The sequence below is a fragment of the Engystomops pustulosus genome, chromosome 2 (genome assembly GCF_040894005.1).
Source record: "Engystomops pustulosus chromosome 2, aEngPut4.maternal, whole genome shotgun sequence".
Classification (NCBI taxonomy): domain Eukaryota; kingdom Metazoa; phylum Chordata; class Amphibia; order Anura; family Leptodactylidae; genus Engystomops; species Engystomops pustulosus.
Genome location: NC_092412.1, coordinates 163,958,486 through 163,978,893, shown reverse-complemented (window position 1 = coordinate 163,978,893; position 20,408 = coordinate 163,958,486). Strand labels below are relative to the sequence as shown.

The window sequence follows — 20,408 nt, the reverse complement described above, 5'->3', positions numbered from 1 at the left end:
GGTGCAGCTTTCCTTCTCTACGCTATCTGCCGGTAGCCACGCACCCCTGCAGTCTAGCACGAAGTTCACAGACAGACAATCACTGATTCACTTGCTGCCAGCACCACACGGTGAGGATTGAGAAGCTGCAAACTACAAACTCCAGGCAGATAAGTGATCTAGGAAGAGGGGGAGGCAGACAAGCACATATCTGTGAAAACAAATGTAGCAGAGCCGACAGTGTTAAAGTGTCAGCCTCTGTCTATCATGCATCTGTGTGATAGGAGAGATGAGACAAATCAATTATGCCTATGTGCCAGTGTATTAGAATGTCAGAAGCCAGATGAGTGTATATACACCTGTACCCTGATAATCTAAGCACATTGTCACCCCACAGAACTAGATGGATCATAATATGTCTGCTTAGAGAGTCCCCAACCACACCTTGGAATTTTGCACTGACCAGCCTAGGGAGTGATAGTTTTATTGCAGTTTTAGCTCCTGAGTAAAATTGTAAAATAAGAGGTTAAAATGGTCTTTATTGTGTAAACATCACTAGGGGATTGAGATTTCAGAATTTTCATTCGTGGGAATACCCCTTTAAGGGTGGGTGTTCTTTGTGCTGTGGTGAGAGGGGAGAATGCCCGGTCCGCCTCCCAGTTTGGGAATCTCTGAGCACAGTGCCCTCTACTCCTGCAGTTTAAGTCCATCCCTATGCTCTCCACAGCTGCCCGGCACACTGTAAAGCAAATGTTGGGTCCAGAGATACACCCCAAACTTCTTCCCTGTGAACAATCGGGTGAGTGTGGTTTTAGAGCGTTGATAGGCTATGGATAGCTCAGGATTAGCTCAGCATCACATCACTGCTTTGACATTTTAGCTGTGATCGTCTTGTTGGAAGGTGAACCTTTGACTCAGTCTTTGATCCAAAGGACTTTGGAAGAGGTTTTCATCCAGGATCTCTAAACTTGGCCGCATTCTTCTTTTGTTCAATTGCGAACAGTCCTCCAGGCACTGCAGCTGAAAAACAACCCCCTAGCATGATGATGGTATCACCATGTTTCACTGTTGGGATTGTATTTCGCATTGCAGTGCCTGGTTTTCTTCGCACATAACACTTATAATTAAAATTTCTCATAGTCTAGGAGTCCTTCATTTGTTTTTGTGCAAACTGTATTCAGGCTTTCATAGGTCTTGAACCGAGGAGAGGTTTCAGTCGGCACAATCTGCCATAAACTCTGACTGATGGAGGGCTGCAGTGACAGTTGACTTTGCAGAATTTTCTCCCATCTCCCTACTGTATCTCTGGAGCTCAACCACAGTGACCTTGGGTAACCTTGGCTCTTTCTCAATTGCTTAGTTTGTCTGTACGGCCAGGGGGGGAAAAGTTGTGGTCTTCCAAAACATTTTCTATTTAAGGATTATGGAGCCAACTGTGCTCTTAGGAACCTTGGGTGCTGTAGAAGTTCTTTTGTGACCTTGCCACATTTCTGTCTCTGAGCTTCTTGGGCATTTCCTTAGACCCCATAATTTGAATGTGCTCTGACATGCACTGTGAGCTCATATATATCTGAATGCTGTTCTTAATAAAGTCAAATCAGTTTAATTAAACGCAGATGGACTCCAATGAAGAAGTACAACAATCGCAGGGAGGATTAGAAGGAAATGTATAGCATGCAAGTTAAATATGAGAGTCACAACAAAGTGTCCAAATACTTATGACAATGTGATATTTCAGTTTTTGTCTAATAAATTAGTAAAAATATGTATATTTAATTTTTTTCTGTGACGATGGGGTGCAGAGTGTACATTAATGAGCCAAGAAAATAACTTTTTTAGATCTTACCAATTTAACGTAATGAAACAAAAATGAAACATTTAACTCCTTAACGCCGCAGCCCTTTTTAGTTTTTGCGTTTTCATTTTTCACTCCCCACCTTCAAAAATCTATAACTTGTTTTATTTTTCCATGTACATAGCTGTGTTATGGCTTATTTTCTGCGTAACAAATTGCACTTCATAGTGGTGGTATTTAATATTCCATGCCGTGTACTGGGAAGCGGGGAAAAAAATTCCGAATGCAGTGAAACACGCATTTGTGCCGTATTTTCGTAGGCTTGGATTTTACGGATTTCACTGTGCGCCTCAAATGACATGTCTACTTTATTCTTCGGGTCAGTACGATTACGGGGATACCAAATTTGTATAGGTTTTTATAATGTTTTCATATATTTACAAAAATTAAAATATCCTGCACAAAAAAAAAAAATTGGGGGATTTTGTTGTCTTCTGGCGCTAATAACCTTTTTATACTTTGGTGTACGGAGCTTTGGGAAGTGTTATTTTTTGCGGCTTTTGATGACGTTTACAAGGTTATTATTTTAATGAATGTACGACCTTTTGATCACTTTTTATAGAATTTTTAATTTTTTTTTTTAAATAGCAAAAAAGTGCCATTTTCGACTTTGGTGTTACAGGGTTAAAAGCAGTGAAAAAACGTTGTTATATTTTGTTAGTTCAGGCATTTTCGGATGCGGCGATGCCTAATGTGTTTATGATTTTTACTGTTTATTTCTAGCAGTTCTAGGGAAAGTGGGGTTATTTGAGTTCTTAGGTTTTTTTTAATAGAATTTTTTTTTTTAACTTTTTTTTAATTTTTACTATTTTTCAGACTCCCCTAGGGTACTTTAACCCCTGGTTGTGTACGGTCCTATCATATACTGCCATACTACAGTATGACAGTATATGGGGATTTTACTCCTCATTCATTACAATGTTCTGATTGTAATGAATGGGTTAACCTGAAGACATGGCGACGGATGGCCGCTCCGCGATGACGTCACGGGGAGCGAAGATCCTCAGAAAGATGGTGGCGCCCATGCCGGCACCCATTCCAAAACTTTGATCTACTTTATCTTTTCAACAATAAATGGCAGAAATTTTATAAAAACTGTTGGGAAATATGATGATTAATGTCTGTGGGGACATGGGAAAAATTGATAAAAGGGTCACTGGTGACAAGTTTCCTTTAAGGTGAAAATAAGCTGGGTCCGTAAAATGGGGTTGCCCATGAAAGAAAGTTCTCAAATTTTACCTTTTACTCAGTTTTATTGCTGTTATAACTCCTAGAACCTTAGTTATGGTCATTGTAAAATTCCATGTCATGGAATTCTCCAAGCAGTTAGGTCAAGTTTCCTCTTACGAGATGCTAGGTGCAGTAGGATAGCACGATGCATCGAAACTTTGATACTTGAGTGATACTTTCATACTCTTGGTTCTATACCGAGATTTTGTCATTTTCTGTACTGAATGACTTCTGCTGTTGTACAGTCTCTCTAGTAGCTGTCTGCAGGGGAATCCTCAGAGGAGACATGGGGCAGGGAATACTTTTAATAGAGGTGTCAGGTTAGTGGCAGAGCAAGGACCACATCATAAGGGAGATATTATGAGCTGGCCATATATGATGTTTCTATATCTCCCAGGGCTTCCCCAGACACAAGGTCTATAAATTATTTCATGTTATTAGATACTTTTTTTTGCCCAGACAGGACTTGAACTCACAAACTATACTCTATCTGCCATCGAGATAAAGAGCCTCTATACACTAGACCAGTGGTGGCGAACCTATGGCACGGGTGCCAGAGGTGGCACTCGAAGCCGTTTCTATGGGCAATCAGACCATCGTCCCAGGATAGTTCACCGAACACTGAATCTTCCTGCAGTCCCAGGCAAATTAACCGGTTCGCGACCGCCCACCGTTCCGATGCATGGAGAGGGCTCGCGGGCCGAGCCCTCTCCATAGCCGGTAAGTCTCTGCTGCATATTGCAGCAAAGGCTTACCGGTAACACCTGCGATTGGTGCCAGCACCGATCGTGGGTGTTTTCTTGCTGATCGCCGCCGTACTGTCTACTATTTCGCCAGCTCGAGAAAATGGCATCTCCCGCCGTTTTGATTTATGGCGGCCAGAAACAGAGCCAATCACAAGCCAGGAGACTCTGCACTCCACCCAGCATGACGTGGTACCCTTACACGTCGATAGCAGTGGTTGGCTGGCCTGATCAGGTGACCCAGGAATAGACTAGCCCCTGCCAGGATCATTCTCTGTCTGGATGCCGCTAGGGAGAGAGGGTGTTCTACTAGAATAGTGTTAGGCAGGAGTGATTCTACAAGAACCCAACAGCCCTTCTTAGGGCTACAATAGCGTTATATTTTACTTTTTTTTTGTTTGCTTGTGGCTGGGCTTGCTGCCACTAGTAGTGCAGCTAGTACCATATTGTGAGGAATTTGCTGGGAGACTTGCGACCGTTGTGTTTAGCTCTTAGCGACACATATCCACCTCAAACACCGAAGTGGGACAATTTATTAGGGGTTTGATTTGAATTAGGCACAGTCTGCTGATTTATTTTTTTTTACGTTTATTTCTTTTTTGTAACTCAAAGTCATCAGGCACAGCACAAAATCCAGTTGTGTGCTGTCAGTGTAGGTTAGAAACTAGCCATAGCAATAGGATAGCATAGTTTTGTTTAAAAAAAAAAAAAAAAAAAAAATTTTAAGTTTACACTTTAATTTGGAAAATGTTTAACCCGAGGGCTAGGGGTAGAGGACGAGGGCGTGGACGGCCAACTACTGCAGGGGTCAGACGCCGTGTTCCTGGGCGGGGCAAGACACCACCTGCTGATGAGGGAACAGGGGAAGGCCACAGAGCTACACTCCCTAGGTTCATCATGTCTCAAGTTACTGGGACTCGTGGTAGAGCACTGTTGAGGCCAGAACAGTGCGAACAGGTGATGTCGTGGATTGCGGACAATGCTTTTAGCCATTTGTCCACCAGTCAGTCTTCCACGCAGTCCACCCATGTCACCGAAATCAGCACTTCTCCAGCTCCTCCACCTCAGCCTCTTTCCCCCCCAGTCTGCCCCCTCCCAGCAAAATTTTGCATTTGAACCGGCATACTCTGAGGAACTGTTTTCTTGACCTTTCCCAGTGTCACAAACCACTTGTCCGGTTGCTGCTGAGCGATGCCCAGGTTTTCCACCGGTCGCAGTCTGTGGGTGATGATGACATTATTGACGTAGTGGAAGAAGTGTGTAAAGAGGTGTCGGACGATGAGGAGACACGGTTGTCAGACAGTGGTGAAGTTGTTGTCAGGGCAGGAAGTCCGAGGGGGGAGCAGACTGAGGGATCGGAGGATGATGAGGTGACAGACCCAAGCTGGGTTGATAGGCCGGGTGAACACAGTGCTTCTGAGACGGAGGCGAGTCCTTTCGAAACCTCATGGCGGCGGTCGCCCCTCGGTATTCGGTCCCCAGCCGCCACTACTTTTCCCGATGTGCCGTCCCAGCCCTGCACAAGCATGTGTCAGACAACATCATCCGTGCCCTGACCAACGCCGTTTCTGACAAGGTCCACCTGAACACGGACACGTGGACGAGTGCTGCAGGGCAGGGCCACTATTTATCGCTGACGGCACATTGGGTTAACTTGGTAGAGGCTGGGACCGAGTCTGACCCAGGGGCTGGTCATATACTGCCGACGCCGAGGATTGCGGGGCCTACCTCGGTCCAGGTCTCAAAGGCCTACTATGCCTCCTCCTCCTCCTCCCACCCCTCCTCCACCTCCTCTTCCGAATTACCATCCGTGGGCATGGCGCCATCAGTCGGTAGCTCTAGGCACAGCAGCAGTGCCATCGCTAAGCGACAGCAGGCGGTGCTCAAACTGCTGAGCCTAGGCGATAAAAGGCACACACAAGAGCTATTACAGGGCATCACGGCGCAGACTGATCTGTGGCTGGCACCGCTGAACCTGAAGCCAGGCATGGTTGTGTGTGAGAACGGCCGTAACCTGGTGGCGGCTCTGCAACTCGGCACACTGACACATATGCCATGCCTGGCCCATGTGTTAAATCTCATAGTTCAGCGTTTCCTCAAGACATACCCCAATCTGTCTGATTTGCTCACGAAGGTGCGCCGCATCTGTGCGCATTTCAGGAAGTCCAGCACAGATGCTGCCACTCTCAGGGCAGCGCAGCCTCCAACTGCCCCCTCACCGACTGTTGTGCGACGTGCCCACGAGGTGGAATTCAACACTAACCATGTTATCCAGAGTTTACCAGCAGCGCAGAGCGATTGTAGACTGCCAGATGTCAACTTCCCCCAGAACTGGTAGTCAGGTCAGTCAGCTTCCTCTAGTCTACAATGAGGAGTGGACGTGGATGTCTGATATCTGTCAGGTGCTGAGTAACTTTGAGGAGTCAACACAGAGTCATCATCAGCCTCACCATCCCGCTGCTTGGCCTGTTGAAAAACTCTCTGGTCAGCATGAAGTCGGCAGCTTTGCGCTCGTCACAAGAGATGGGGGAAGAAGATTCCCTTGTTGATAGCCAAAGCACCCTCAGGTCTGTTTCTCAGCGCATATCGGAGGAGGTGGAGGAGGAGGAAGAGGAGGAGGAGGAGGAGAATGTTGGCGAGACAGAAGAGGGGACCATTGTTCAGTCCTTCACTGTTCAGCCTGTATGGGCAGAAGAAGAGGAGTTGGAGGAGGAGGAAATAGAGAGTCAGGCTAGTGAGGGGAGTGAAATCAAACTTGTTAACTTTGTCGCCACCCTGCTGTGTAATCCACAAAATATACTGGCAAACTTTTATCATTTACCGATATTGTTTCAGCGCTTCTTGCGCATCTGTTTACATTCCCCTCACCCGTTATAACCCAAACTTATAAGAACGCTACTACACTTGATCTTATACAAAAGGTTGTTAGAAGTGCTGTTTGGGGAGTAGCCAAGGGCTTGGATTGGCGAAAGCTCGCCTGGCAGCGGAGTGCCAGCTCCATCTCAAGATCCAACTAACAGTTTTAACTGCAGCACCTTTAACCCCTTAAGGACGCAGGGTTTTTCCGCTCATTTCTCGCTCTCCAACTTCAAAACTCCATAACTTTTTCATTTTTACGTGTACAGACCTGTGTGAGGGCTTATTTTGTGCGTAACAAATTTTACTTTCCCGTAATGTTATTTATTTTAACATGCCGTGTACTGCGAAGCTGAAAAAAAATTCCAAATGTGTGGGCTCAGTTTTTTTTACTTTGACTGTGCGCTCCAAATAACACCTCAGCTTTATTCTTTGGTTCGGTGCGATCGCAGTGATAACACATTTATATAGGTTTTACTGTGTTTTAATACATTTTCAAAAATTAAACGTTTACAAAAAAGAAAAAAAAAATTTGCCATCTTCTGACGCTAATAACTTTTTCATACTTTGGTGCACGGAGATGTGTTAGGTGTCATTTTTTGCGAAATGATGCGACGTTTGCATTGCTACCATGAGGTCTGTGTGACATTTTGATCATTTTTTATGTGATGTAAAAAGGTGTAAAAGTCGCATTTCGGACATTTGGGCACCATTTCCCGCCTCGGAGGTCACCGCCGGCCGTAACAGTTTTTATATTTTGATAGATCGGACGTTTTGGGACACGGCGATACCTAATATGTTTGTGATTTTTACTGTTTATTATGTTTTATATCCGTTCTAGGGAAAGGGGGGTGATTTGAACTTTTAATATTTTACTAATTTTTTTAATTTTTTAAACTTTTTTTTTTCACTATTTTTTAGACCATCTAGGGTACATTAACCCTAGATGGTCAGATCGTTCCTATCATATACTGCAATACTTCTGTATTGCAATATATGGCATTTTTGCACACTATACATTACAATGAGCCACAGGCTCATTGTAATGGATATGCAGAAGCCATGTATCCTCGGGTCAAACGAAGACCCGAGGCTACCATGGCAACCGATCGCCGCCCCCCCAATGACGTTCGGGGAAGCGGCGATCGGAGGTAAGATGGCGGAGGTAAGAGGGCGCCGCCAAATTTAAAGTAAGCGCCGACCGCAGGTGATAGCGATGGGTCTTTGCTGCGATATGCAGCAAAGCCCATCTCTGTATGAAGAAGGCTCAGCCCGTGAGCCTTCTTCATACAACCTTCACAGCTCCATGGCGGATATATCCGTCACGGAGCGTGAAGGGGTTAATAATGGAACCATTTCCGAAAAAACAATTAAAAATAGAACCACTATGCTATTCCATTATTCCTAGGTGAAATATTCAAACGACCCCGTCTGCTTGAAAATAATTTTTTCAAAGTAAACGCTTCTGGCCCCCAGGCCCATTTTGGGTGGGGAGGAGCCGAGAGACAGGGGCTTGGACAGGCGAAAGCTCGCCTGGCAGCGGACCGCCAGCTCCATCCCAAGATTAGGCAGCCTCAGAGGCATCCATGCATGCTGCCCCTGCTGTTTCCTGTCCTTTTTGCCTCCACGATCCTCCACAGCGTCCACCAATGTTTCCATGCGCAACTTTCAACTCTCTATACCCCAGACGCTGGAGCACGAGAGGATATGCAGCACATCATCCCCTTATCAAACGAGCTGTGTCAGGCAGAATTTTCAGGTGTTTCACCAGATACATAGTGGAACTCGGCCCATCTGTCGCCGCCATGCTGGAGACCTGAAGTTGCAATCATAGCAGCGCAATATGAATGCTCAATACTGTCGCTCTTAATCATGGAAGTTGTCTCCATGGCTGCCTCCACATGTCGTCCCCTTGACAAAAGAGCTGTGTCAGGCTCATTTTTCGGGTGTTTCACCAGATACGTTATGGAACTTGGTCACTATGTCGCCACCATGCTGTGTTATCGATTAAATATACCGTCAACCTTTTGTTCACATAGGAAATCATTTCAGCGCTTCTTGCTCACCTCCTTTGGTGAAGCCCGAGTCCATTTAGGGTATGTCGCCATGACACCATGAGGCCATGAGGGCCTGCCACTGCCGCCGCATGCCGTCCCCTATAGTGTCAGGGTCAATTATTGCATGTTTTAGGTGCTATCTAGCCTCATACGGTCACTCTGTCATGGCCATGCTGTTGCCCATAATTTTGACAAAATTGTACGATTAAGCAGCCTCAGAGGCATCCATGCATGCTGCCCCTGCTGTTTCCTGTCCATTTCCGTGGTGTTTCCATCCTTTTCTGAGGTTTCCAGGTGTTTGGCCAAGCTTCCCTGTGCAGAGCCTTGGTCCCTTTGAAAAATGCTCGAGACGACACTCGAGCATTGGGAAAAGTTTGTCTCGAATAACGAGTACCCGAGCATTTTAGTGCTCGCTCATCTCTAAAGGTAATGTAACCAAAAATAGCGCCCAAAGTCGAAAATGGCACTTTTTTGCCATTTTGAAAAATATATATCAATAAAAAAGGATCAAACTGTTGTACAGTCCAAAATCAAGTAGACATGTCATTTGGGGCATACAGTGAAAGCTGTAAAATACAAGCCCACAAAAAATGGCGCAAATGCGTATTTTCACCTTTTTCTCTGCATTTGGAATATTTTTCCCCACTTCCCAGTACATGGCATGGAATATTAAATACCATCACTATGAAGTGCAACTTGTTACGCAGAAAACAAGCCGTCGCATAGCTCTTTATGTGCAAAAATAAAAAAAGTTATTGAATTTTTGAAGGTGGGGAGTGAAAAATGGAAATGAAAAAAACAAAAAAAGGGTAGGTTGTGAAGGGGTTAAGATGAATAAAAGTTTCCAGAGGTCACCAGAGGTCAAACAGCCCCCCCCCACCATTATCCAAATCAAACAAAACTGGTGCCATCTTCTACGTTTGTGCTAATTTTGTTTTGATATTGCGTCCTGTTGCGCATGGGGGAGTATGAAGAGGGCTCCCAGGATGAGCCCTCTTCATACTCACCGGGCGTTTGCTTCAAAATGGAGTAAACGCCCGTCCCTAAAACAAGCGACGTGATCGGGGGAACGGCGATCCGTTTCCATGACAGCCTCCGGTCACACAAAGATCCGAAATATAAAAAATTATATTAAAAAAAAACTAAAAATTCAAATCACCCCCTTCCCTAGAAGTCATAAATAAACAGTAAAAATCATGAACACATTAGGTATCACCGCTAAAATGCCCGTTCACTGCGTTTAACACCGTAACGGAAAATAGTGCCCACAGTCGCAAATGGCATTTTTTTGCCATTTTGAAAAATATAAAAAAAGAAGGTCGTACATTCCTAAAAATAGAAGCATTGAAAAAGTCTTCAAAAATATCAAAAAATGACACCACTCACAGCTGTGTACACCAAAGTATGAAAAAGTTAGACTGCAAAATGAAAAATTTATTTTTTTGTACAGGAGGTTATTTTTTGTAATTGTATGAAAATATATGCAAATTTGGTATCCCTGTGATCGCACTGACCCAATGAATGAAGTAGACCAGTAATATGGGGCGCACAGTGAAAGCCGTAAAAACCAAGCCCACAAGAAATGGCCCAAATGTGTTTTCATCATTTTCACTGCATTCAGAATTTCTTTCCCGCTTTCCAGTATACGGCATAGAATATTTAATAAAAGAAAAGTCCACGGGACAAGTGTGTTTTGAAGGAAATCATTAACAATGAAAAAGATTCAAACAATTCAGCACTTTTTATATGAAAAATTCTTGCTTCTTTATTAAATCATCATATAAAATCGATCAGCACATAGTGGTATCCACAAACAGTTACGCCATGATAAAGCGTTTTTTTTTTTTAACTCGAAACGCATAGCTGTTTGTGCTGATCGATTTTATATGATGATTTAATAAAGAAGCAATAATTTTTCATATAAAAAGTGCTGGATCGTTTGAATCTTTTTCATAGAATATTTAATTTAATACCACCACTATAAAGTGCAATTTGTTATGCAGAAAACAAGCCGATACACAGCTCTTCACATGGAAAAATAATGGAGTAAAAAAAATAGACGCAAAAACAAAAAAGGGCTTGGTCCTTAAGGGGGTTAACGGAATTATTTAAAAATTCCAAAGATCAGCCAGCTCCCCACATTAACCGAATTAAACAAATCCGGTGCAGTACGTATTGATCATTTTTTCCCCCAGAGGTAAACAAAGTTCATTCCTCCCATAGTATTTGCTAGATCTCTCTGGTGATCAAACCAGAGAAGTGTCACTAGGTTGTTTTTTTTATAGCAGTTCATCCTCAACACCTTAACCCCTTAAGGACGCAGGGTTTTTTCGCTCATTTCCTGCTCCCCACATTTTTACCTGTACAGACCTGTGTGAGGGCTTATTTTGTGCGTAACAAATTTTACTTTCCCGTAATGTTATTTATTTTAACATGCCATGTACTGCGAAGCTGAAAAAAAATTCCAAATGTGGAAAAATTGAAAAAAAAAAAAAAAAAAACACATTCTTGTGGGCTCTGTTTTTACGACTTTGACTGTGCACTCAAAATTACACCTAAGCTTTATTCTTTGGTTCGGTGCGATCGCGGTGATACCAAATTTATACAGGTTTTATTGTGTTTTAATACATTTTCAAAAATTAAACGAATGTGTACAAAAAAGAAAAACATTTTTTTGCCATCTTCTGACGCTAATAACTTTTTCATACTTTGGCGCACAGAGCTGTCTGAGGTGTCATTTTTTGCGAAACGAGCCGACGTTTTTATTGCTACCTTTTTGAAGTCTGTGCGACATTTTGATCATTTTTTATGCCATTTTTTATGTGATGTAAAAAGGTGTAAAAGTTGCATTTCGGACATTTGGGCGCCATTTCCCGTCTCAGAGGTCACCGCCGGCCGTAACCGTTTTTATATTTTGATAGATCGGGCATTTTGGGACTCGGCGATACCTAATGTGTCTGTGATTTTTACTGTTTATTATGTTTTATATCAGTTCTAGCGAAAGGGGGGTGATTTGAACTTTTAATATTTTATTAATTTTTTTTATTTTTTAAACTTTTTTTTCACTAATTCTTAGACCATCTAGGGTACATTAATCCTAGATGGTCAGATCGTTCCTACCATATACTGCAATACTTCTGTATTGCAATATATGGCATTTTTGCAGCTCATTCATTACAATGAGCCACTGGCTTATTGTAACGAATCTGCAGAAGCTAGATAGCCTCGGGTCAAACGAAGACCCGAGGCTACCATGGCAACCGATCGCCGCCCCCCGATGACGTTCAGGGGCGCGGCAATCGCATTAAAGATGGCGGCACCCGCGCGCCGCTCTCTTTTAAATGCCGCCGTCGGCAATGAAAGGGTTAATAGCCGCAATCGGTGCAAGCACCGACCGCGGTTATTAAAGGAAACTTACCATTTAGAATGGCAGGGGTAAGCTGTAAGTACCGAGAACCAGCTCAGGGTGAGCTGGTGCCAGTACTTACTTTCGTTAGTGTTATAAACCGCGGTAAACACTTTTTAAACTCTAAACCAGAACAGGCTTTGGCGCTGTGTGCGTACGATCGTGCGCACGCCTACATAGGAAATAGCGGAGATGTTGCGCACCGAAGCCTCTCCTGCTCTAAAGTTTAAAAAGTGTTAAAACCGCGATACCACGGTTTATAACACTAACAAAAGTAAGTACCGGCACCAGCTCACCCTGAGCTGGTGCTCGGTACTTACAGCTTACCCCTGCCATTCTAAATGGTAGGTTTCCTTTAACGGTGGGGATTTGCTGCAATATGCAACAACCTTCACCCTTGTATGAAGAGGACTCAGCCCGTGAGCCCTCTTCATACATTCCCTGTACCTCTGCGCCGTAGAGCTACGTCCTTAACACCTTAACCCCTTAAGTACGCAGCCATTAAATAGCTTAAGGCTCAGCCCCATTTTTTGTATACTGACTTGCGTCGCTTTATATGGTTATAACTTTTGAACACTGTTACTTATCAAAGCGATTCTGAGATTGTTTTTTTCCTCACATGTTGTACTTCATTTTAGTGGTAAATGTCGGCTGATAAGGTTTGTGTTTATTTACATTAAAAAAAAAAATTCATTTTCAAAATTTCAAGTCATTGCGTTTTCAGGCAGATAGATTTACCACCTAAATAAGTTGCTGAATAACATTTCCCATTTGTCTACTCTACATTTCCATAATTTTTGAAATGTCTGGATAATTTATTTTGATGTCACGTGGATTACAAATCTAAAAGCAATTTTTCGGATTTTCAGAATTGACTATTTTGGGGATAAATGCTGTTTTGAATGAAATTTTACATATTTAGCATCAAAAAACCCCTATGTATCAACTCATTTTCAAATCTGCACCCCTCAAGCTATCAGAAACAGCTTTTACGAAGACTGTTAACCCCTTGAGATCTTCATAGGAATTGAATCAAAATGGAGGTGAAATTTAGAATGGTCAAATTGTGTCGGCTATACATTCATTTAGCCCTAAAATTTACACATTTCCAAAACAGAAAACCCACCATAATATTTGTTCTACAATTTCTCCTGAGTACAGAGACCCCCAACATGTGGTTGTTTTTTGTTTTATTGGCACACAGAAGGGAAGGAGCACCCTGCAGCTGACAGGATTTTAATTTCCTCATTGGCCCCTTTTGTATGCTATAAAATTTTCGCTTTTTCGTTATCAGGGCCATGTGACAGCATTTTTTTTGCAGGATGAGATGCTTTTTCCAGTGTTAACCATTTTGGGGTTGGTATCCCCTATTGTTGAAAATTAAAGAACTTTTTTTGAGGGAAGGAGTAGAAAAGCATCCATTCTTTTCAATTTTTTTTCCCCGTGTTCACCGTATAGCCTAATAATCATGTTATCTTTATTTTACGGGTCGATACGATTACGGGGATACCAGACATAAATATTTTTTCTCACGTTTTACTAAATTTGTCAAATAAAACCCTGATGTGGGGAAAAAAATCTATAATTTTTGCATTGCCGTCTTCCAAGTGGCATAACATTTTTACTTTTTTTGGCTATGGAGCTGGTTGATGGCTTGTTTTTTTGCGGGAGATGTTGCACCAGAATCATTTTGGAGTACATATGTTTTTTTGATCATTTTTTAATGCAATTTTTGAGGGATTGAATAGGTAAAAATCATAATTTTTGGAGGGTTTATAACAGTTTTTTTACAGCGTTTATTGTGCAGGTTCAATAATGATTTACTTTGATTCTACGGGTTGTTACGGACAGGGTGATACTATATGTGAGGGATTTGTGTTATTACTTAACTTTTTTTTGCGTTATATGTCTCTTCATATGTTTTGGGGCTTATGGGCATTTTTATTGATTTCTAACTTTATTTTTTATTGAATAACCTTTTTTTCCCACTTTTTTTTATTGTTTCCACCATGGGACATGAACAAGCAATCATCTGATTGCTTGTTCATGATAATACCCTGTAATACGGATATATTGCAGGGTATTAACAGTGTCAGCCTATGCACATGCAAAAAACGGCGCCCCCTGAAAGCGGCTCGGGTGGGGTGGGGGGTCCTGGGGGAAAGAGTTTCTGCTTGAATTTCTTTGCATGATGTCAGAATAGCCTCCCAGAGCTGCAGTTGTGAACTGCCTCCCACCCTCATAGATCTTTTGCTTAATGTTAAGGTAAGTGGGCCCAGACATTCATGAAGACTAAGTTTCATACAGTCACAGGTCACACTAACTTTTTTAATGCAGTATAAAAATACTCCTCTTGGCATTTTGGAGGAGTATTTTTACCCGACAAGGAGAGCACAACATAAAAAAAACGCATATGCCATTATCCCAATGCCTGCTTCCGTACGCTAACGCTGCGTTTGTAAATGCAGAGCTAGCGCTGTGTGTGACCCTGCCCTTATCCATCACATTCTGCTGAAACAAGTGTATGTCATGCAAAGCCCCTCCCCATTCTGGAAAATGTAAAAGCAGCCTAAATTGTATTACCTTTACCCTGTAACCATATAACTAATAGTGAAGCAATAGTAAACATGGCAGGCTATGCTTGTATAAATTTATCCTTGTCTGCTAAATGCACTTTTTTACCTGGTTCTACCAATTCCTTAACCCCTTAGCGCTCTGCGCCGTAGCTGTACTGCGCTGAGTCCCGCGATTAGCGTTCAGCGCAGTACAGCTACTGCGCAGAGCCGATGCCGGTTCAGCGCTGCATAGCAGCCGAACCGGCATCGTTAGCCGTGGGATTTCAGCGGTAATCTACCATTGACATCCCCGGCTAACACCCGCGGTCGGAGTGGGCTCCGATCGCGGGTGTTTAACCCGTTAAATGCCGCGGTCAACGCGACCGCGGCATTTAACATGCCTTCTGGGGGTCTTTACCCCATGATCGACCCCCCCCCCCCCCGCACCGTTTTCGGGGGGGGGGGCGATCGCTGTTTTGGCTCCTCTGGGGTCCGATCGGGACCCTAGAGAAGCCTGGAGGGTTTACCTTTAAGATGGCGTCTGTGACGTCATCTTAAAGGCAAAGTGTCAGCCTATGCATCTGCATAGGCTGGCACTGATAATACCCTGCAATACATTAGAAGGGCCCGCAACTTCTTTTGATCACTTAAGAACATTTTTTGTGAGGGTCTGGGATTTAAAAATTACGTATATTACGTGAAGTTTCCACCTCAATTGTTACTGATCATACTGATCATATGTGTTTGGGCTGAGCCCCATCCCCCAGACATTTGCATTGAGTTTTAAACACAATAAAGCTCATTTACTAAGGGTCCGAATCACGGTTTTCCGCCTGCTTTCCCGAAATTTTCCGGTTTGCGCCGAATTGCACCGGGATATTGGCACAAGCAATCGGATTGTGGCGCATCGGCTTTCGCGCAACAGAAATCATGGGGGGGGGGGGGGGGGGGGACCGTGAATTAAAAAAAAAAAAAAAAAAAAAAATTGTGTCGGAAAATACCACTCATATACACAGACACAGAGGAGGTGAATTCCGGCGGAGATCAGCGCAGCAGCGACACCTAGTGGACATTGGGCGCACGACCTTAGTGAATCCCAGCAGAACCAGCATCAGCGTCGGCGAACACGCCGCTGGATCACGACTGGACCGGGTAAGTAAATCTGCCCCAGTGTTAGTGCCCCATTTAACCGCACCCCAAACATTGAATTCAGACTGTTTTCTTTTCTTGAAAGTATGGTATCGCTATTGAGTATCGTGATACACTCACAATTCTGTTATTGTGCAAATGCTTAAATTGTCATTGTACAGGGTTTATCTACACTTTTATTAAGCTTTTGAACATTCTAATAGTATTGGACAAATAGTAAAAGAGAGAAAAACAGATCAGAGATGATAAGATTCATGAGATGGATATAAAATACAATGACACTCTTGGCTCTGCTAACTCTGCTATATGCCTCCCTCCAGATACGACGCGTGCAGAGGCCGATTTACTCTCCAAAAAACCCACCATTTTCTTGATTTTCTTGTAAAAGCGCTGGCTCTCGGCAGTAGTGATGTGCAGCTGCCGCCTGCAAGTTTGTAAGGAGCAGTGCGGACAGCACAGACACAGAGTAGTCACGTGCACACCGACCCACTACACTGCAGAGACGTCTCTGCTTCTGCCGGCAGAAGGGAAGCTGAAGCCACGCCCCCTGAGCACTCCCTGCTGCCGTCACTGGGGCAGATTTATCAAGCAGTCTGAAAGTCAGAATATTTCCAATTGTCCATGGCAACCAATCACAGCTCCCCTTTAAAATATTCATGAGCACTGGTGAAATGAAAGCTGAGCTGTGATTGGTTGCCATGGGCAACTGGAAATATTCTGACTTTCAGACTGCTTGATAAATCTGCCCCACTGTCTTCTCCTAGATGCTCTGTGTCATATCACAAATAGGGAGCAGCAGGGGAATCACATTACACTAAAGACGGGCGGGGAATGGCACAGACAGGAGGACAGGACATGTGACCATTACTGAGGTCGCTGCTCCTCCTCCCCTCCTGACCCGTCTCTCTAGTTCTAATATATATAACTGCACATGTGCACTAGCAGACATAGCAGAGTCTGAGAGAAAGAAGGAGAGTGGAGGAGCGTTTGATTCCAAAGGTGTTTGTTGCATGGGACACAGGAGGTGACAGTACTTGTCCAATGGTCACAAGAGCTTACAATATATGAGAAGGAGGAGATGACACAGGAGATGACAGGGCTTGTCCAATGGTCACAAGAGCTTACAATCTATGAGAAGGATGACGTGACAGTGCTTGTACAATGGTTACAAGATGTTACAATCTATGTGGAGGAGGAGGGGACACAGGAGGTGACAGTGCTTGTCCAATAGTCACAAGAGCTTACAATCTATGAGTAAGGGGGGACACAGGGGGTGACAGTGCTTGTCCAATGGTCACAAGAGCTTACAATCTATGAGGAGGGGACAGTGCTTGTCCAATGGTCACAAGAGCCTACAATCTATGAGGAGGATGGGACACAGGAGATGACAGTGCTTGTACAATGGTCACAAGAGCTTACAATTTATGAGGAGGAGCAGGGGACACCGGAAGGGACACTGCTTGTACAATGATCCAGGCATTTCAAGTAAGGCCGGCGCCACACAGGGCGCTTTGTCTGCGCTTGCAAACGCAAACAAAGTCGCACCCACCGGGGCGGGCCTCGGCCCGATCGCATCGGCGTTTCTATGGAAACGCCTGCGATCGGGAACGAGCCGCAGGTGTTTCGCGTTAAATTAACGCGAAACATCTGCGGCTCGTTCCCGATCGCAGGCGTTTCGATAGAAACGCCGATGCGATCGGGCCGAGGCCCGCCCCGGTGGGCGCGACTTTGTCTGCGTTTGCGTTTGCAAGCGCAGACAAAGCGCCCTGTGTGGCGCCGGCCTAAGGGATAAAATAAATATCCCAAAGCCCGTAAGGCTGTGTTCACATTGTATGAAAACTCATTCTATTGAAAAAAATCCTCCCTGAACCAAAACACTTGTGCTGAGTAAGTAGCAACTTAATGGCGGCCAAACACATCTTGCTAATTATTGAACGCAAGGGTATTGATCAGAAGGAATATGTTTTTGGGAAGGACTATCTTTAAACTTTAGTTAAAAAAAAGTGTTATCTAAGTTACTAATAAACACTCAGGGGTGAATGAAAACTACCATAAGATGGAATATTATAGCCACCGCAAGTCTAAGAATCACTTTTTATACTTCTACCTCCTTTCAATGTGTAGTTTTAGGACCTTTTGGCGGCTCTTCAAAAGTCCTAAAATGGTACACATGTGTATTGAGTGCAGGAAAATATGTATGAGAATTTCCTGGGAGAAGGTCTTCCACAACATAAAATTTGGTGGGTGCTTTAGGCGGCCATGGGCCCTGGGCTAGTGCCCAAATCACCAAATTTGTAATACTCTACTGTATATGGTACATTGTTCGGAGTGTTAATGCCAACAGACTTGCCTCTGTGTTCCTGGAAATGGACGTATTCTAGTTTTTCTGGAGGAAAGGGATGTAGTGAAGGATGGACTTGTCATGTACCCTCCATCAGGAGCCTTTAGACTCAAAAGGTAGACCCACATTTGGTATCCATCCAGGATTTAGATTTTTTTTTTCATACACAAGAGAGAGCTGCACCAGTTATTACTGAATGGCATACCGTATTTTTTTTTTTTTTATATTTATGTTTTGCCCTTGATCAATTTGGTGTTTGCTTTCTGCTGCGGAGCAGCAATGAAATGAGGGGTGTCATTTTACTTTGATCAGTTCAGTGATTGTGGCCTCATGGTGATGGCACACGTGGCGTTTTGAATGCATTTTTGCCCATTTTTAAGCAATCCGTCAAAAATCGCATGCAACCTCAGCCTTCCTCAAGGCGTGTTCACACGTTACGCTAGCGTCGCGTTCATAATGTGACGCTAGTGCACATGGGGCAGGCTCGGGCCAATCGCACATGCATTCCCTGGGAAACGCATATGCGATCGGCCTGAGCCCCGCCCCCTGTGCTCTAGCGTCAAGTTATGATAGCGACGCTAGCAGTACGCGTGATTGCGCCCTCACAGATAAAGACCTTATTTTGCACACTGCTGCTTGCCGGCAGTAAGTGCTCGTGACTAAACTGGTCTTGTAATGCAGGGGATACAGGGCAGGCAGAGAGCATTGTGCAAACAAGAGAAGCATCTGACCATAATCAAAAGATTTACAGTTTGATTAAGGGGCAACCAAAATCGCAAACACCAGGAATAAAAGAGACAGTTTGGACTTATGTCTGTGAAATGCTGTATGTGTTAGAGAATGTGTTATTTTGTTATCTTGAGTATATATAAGAATCTTGTCTATGTGGAAATACCCCTTTAAGGGGATAAGTATGTTCATTATCATGTGATGGACACTCTGGATCAATCTGTGCACCCATAACATGACCATGGGTTATTTTTATTTTACAGAAAAGAAAACCATGAAAAATAAGAATAAAATCCAGAAAGCTCACTGTAAAACGCTACCTAACCCATCTTTCACACACACTAATGCTGCCCAAGCCACTGCATGCTCGCCCCTTCCATTTCCATAGCAAGGCATGGTGCCAAGCCTTACATAGGGATGCAAGGGGCATTGGTTTCCTTAGTTCTTTCCATCCAATATCGTCATCCTAGACAAGGAGTTGTTGAACACACAGACCTTATGCTAAGCCTTCCATTATTCATGATCTATGTGTAGTACTCAGAGCTGGTTTTGGCTCACCAGAACTGATGAAAAAAAAAATTATAACTAAAGAAAGAGTTGTGATTTGGGCCTCACTTTTTCTTTACTTGCTACCCATTAAACTAAAACTAAATCTAATGTAAAGGGGGACATGGATGATAAAGTGGAGAAAATGTAAACTACTGCAGACCCATGTTACCAAATGTGAACAGAACTCTGGTTTCATCAATTAATCCCATAGCTCAAGAACACTAACATGTTATTACAATTTATTGCCAGACCCTCCTCCTTTCATGAAGTCGTCACTTACCAATTTGTCATGTCCAAGAAAAACGCACAACCCGCTGGATTCAGCTGAAAGCCGAGCAGCCGCTGGAACTCTGAAATGAGGACATCTTTATCCGTGGTCCCCAGACAGCTAAACTTTTGCATAAGCTCCTGATCAAGATCAACGTCCATTCCCTCCATGGCAAATCCGAAATGTCCTACGTCACAGTGCACAGACCGAGGATGACCCTTGCCCTGATGTCCCTTTCTTAAGGGCAGGTTTCAGTGACATTAACTTGTTAAACGGCTACCGCAAAGGCGGACACTTACACAAACCAGCTAGGCTTTAGCACCTGTATCTCCACCACTACAATAAACAATTCCCAGACCGACTGACTGCTGTCCTCCAAGATGACTGTCGGTGACCTTTGACCTCAAGTCGGTGACCTCTGATCGAAAGGTTCCTCAAATAGAATTGATAATTTAAATGCTCAAATGTATCAATACCCGGGCCCGTTAGTCAAGGACCCGGTCTCCGGCTCCGCATCTGGCCACTCGGGGCCTCCCCGCTTCCTGAGCGCCGCACGTCATGACGTCACCGGACAGACAGAGACACGTAGTAGGTAACCCCTCCCATAAGTACAAATGAATGCATCTCTAGACGCGTTTATTATTCAATAAGTGAAGTACGGGGTACTACAAATGGAAAGCCTTTAAAAATA

The 20,408-nt window shown here is 43.8% G+C and overlaps 1 protein-coding gene across 1 annotated transcript in view; it reads right to left on the bottom strand.

Moving 5' to 3' along the window:
* The window catches only part of ILRUN (inflammation and lipid regulator with UBA-like and NBR1-like domains), a 92,176-nt gene extending 71,803 nt beyond the window's left edge, over positions 1-20,373 (bottom strand). The window contains exon 1 of the mRNA XM_072137201.1: positions 19,730-20,373. Within this exon, the coding sequence (XP_071993302.1) occupies positions 19,730-19,887 (158 nt within the window). The 5' untranslated portion in view covers positions 19,888-20,373. The remainder of the gene's footprint in view (positions 1-19,729) is intronic.
* Between the last annotated feature and the right edge of the window lie 35 nt (positions 20,374-20,408).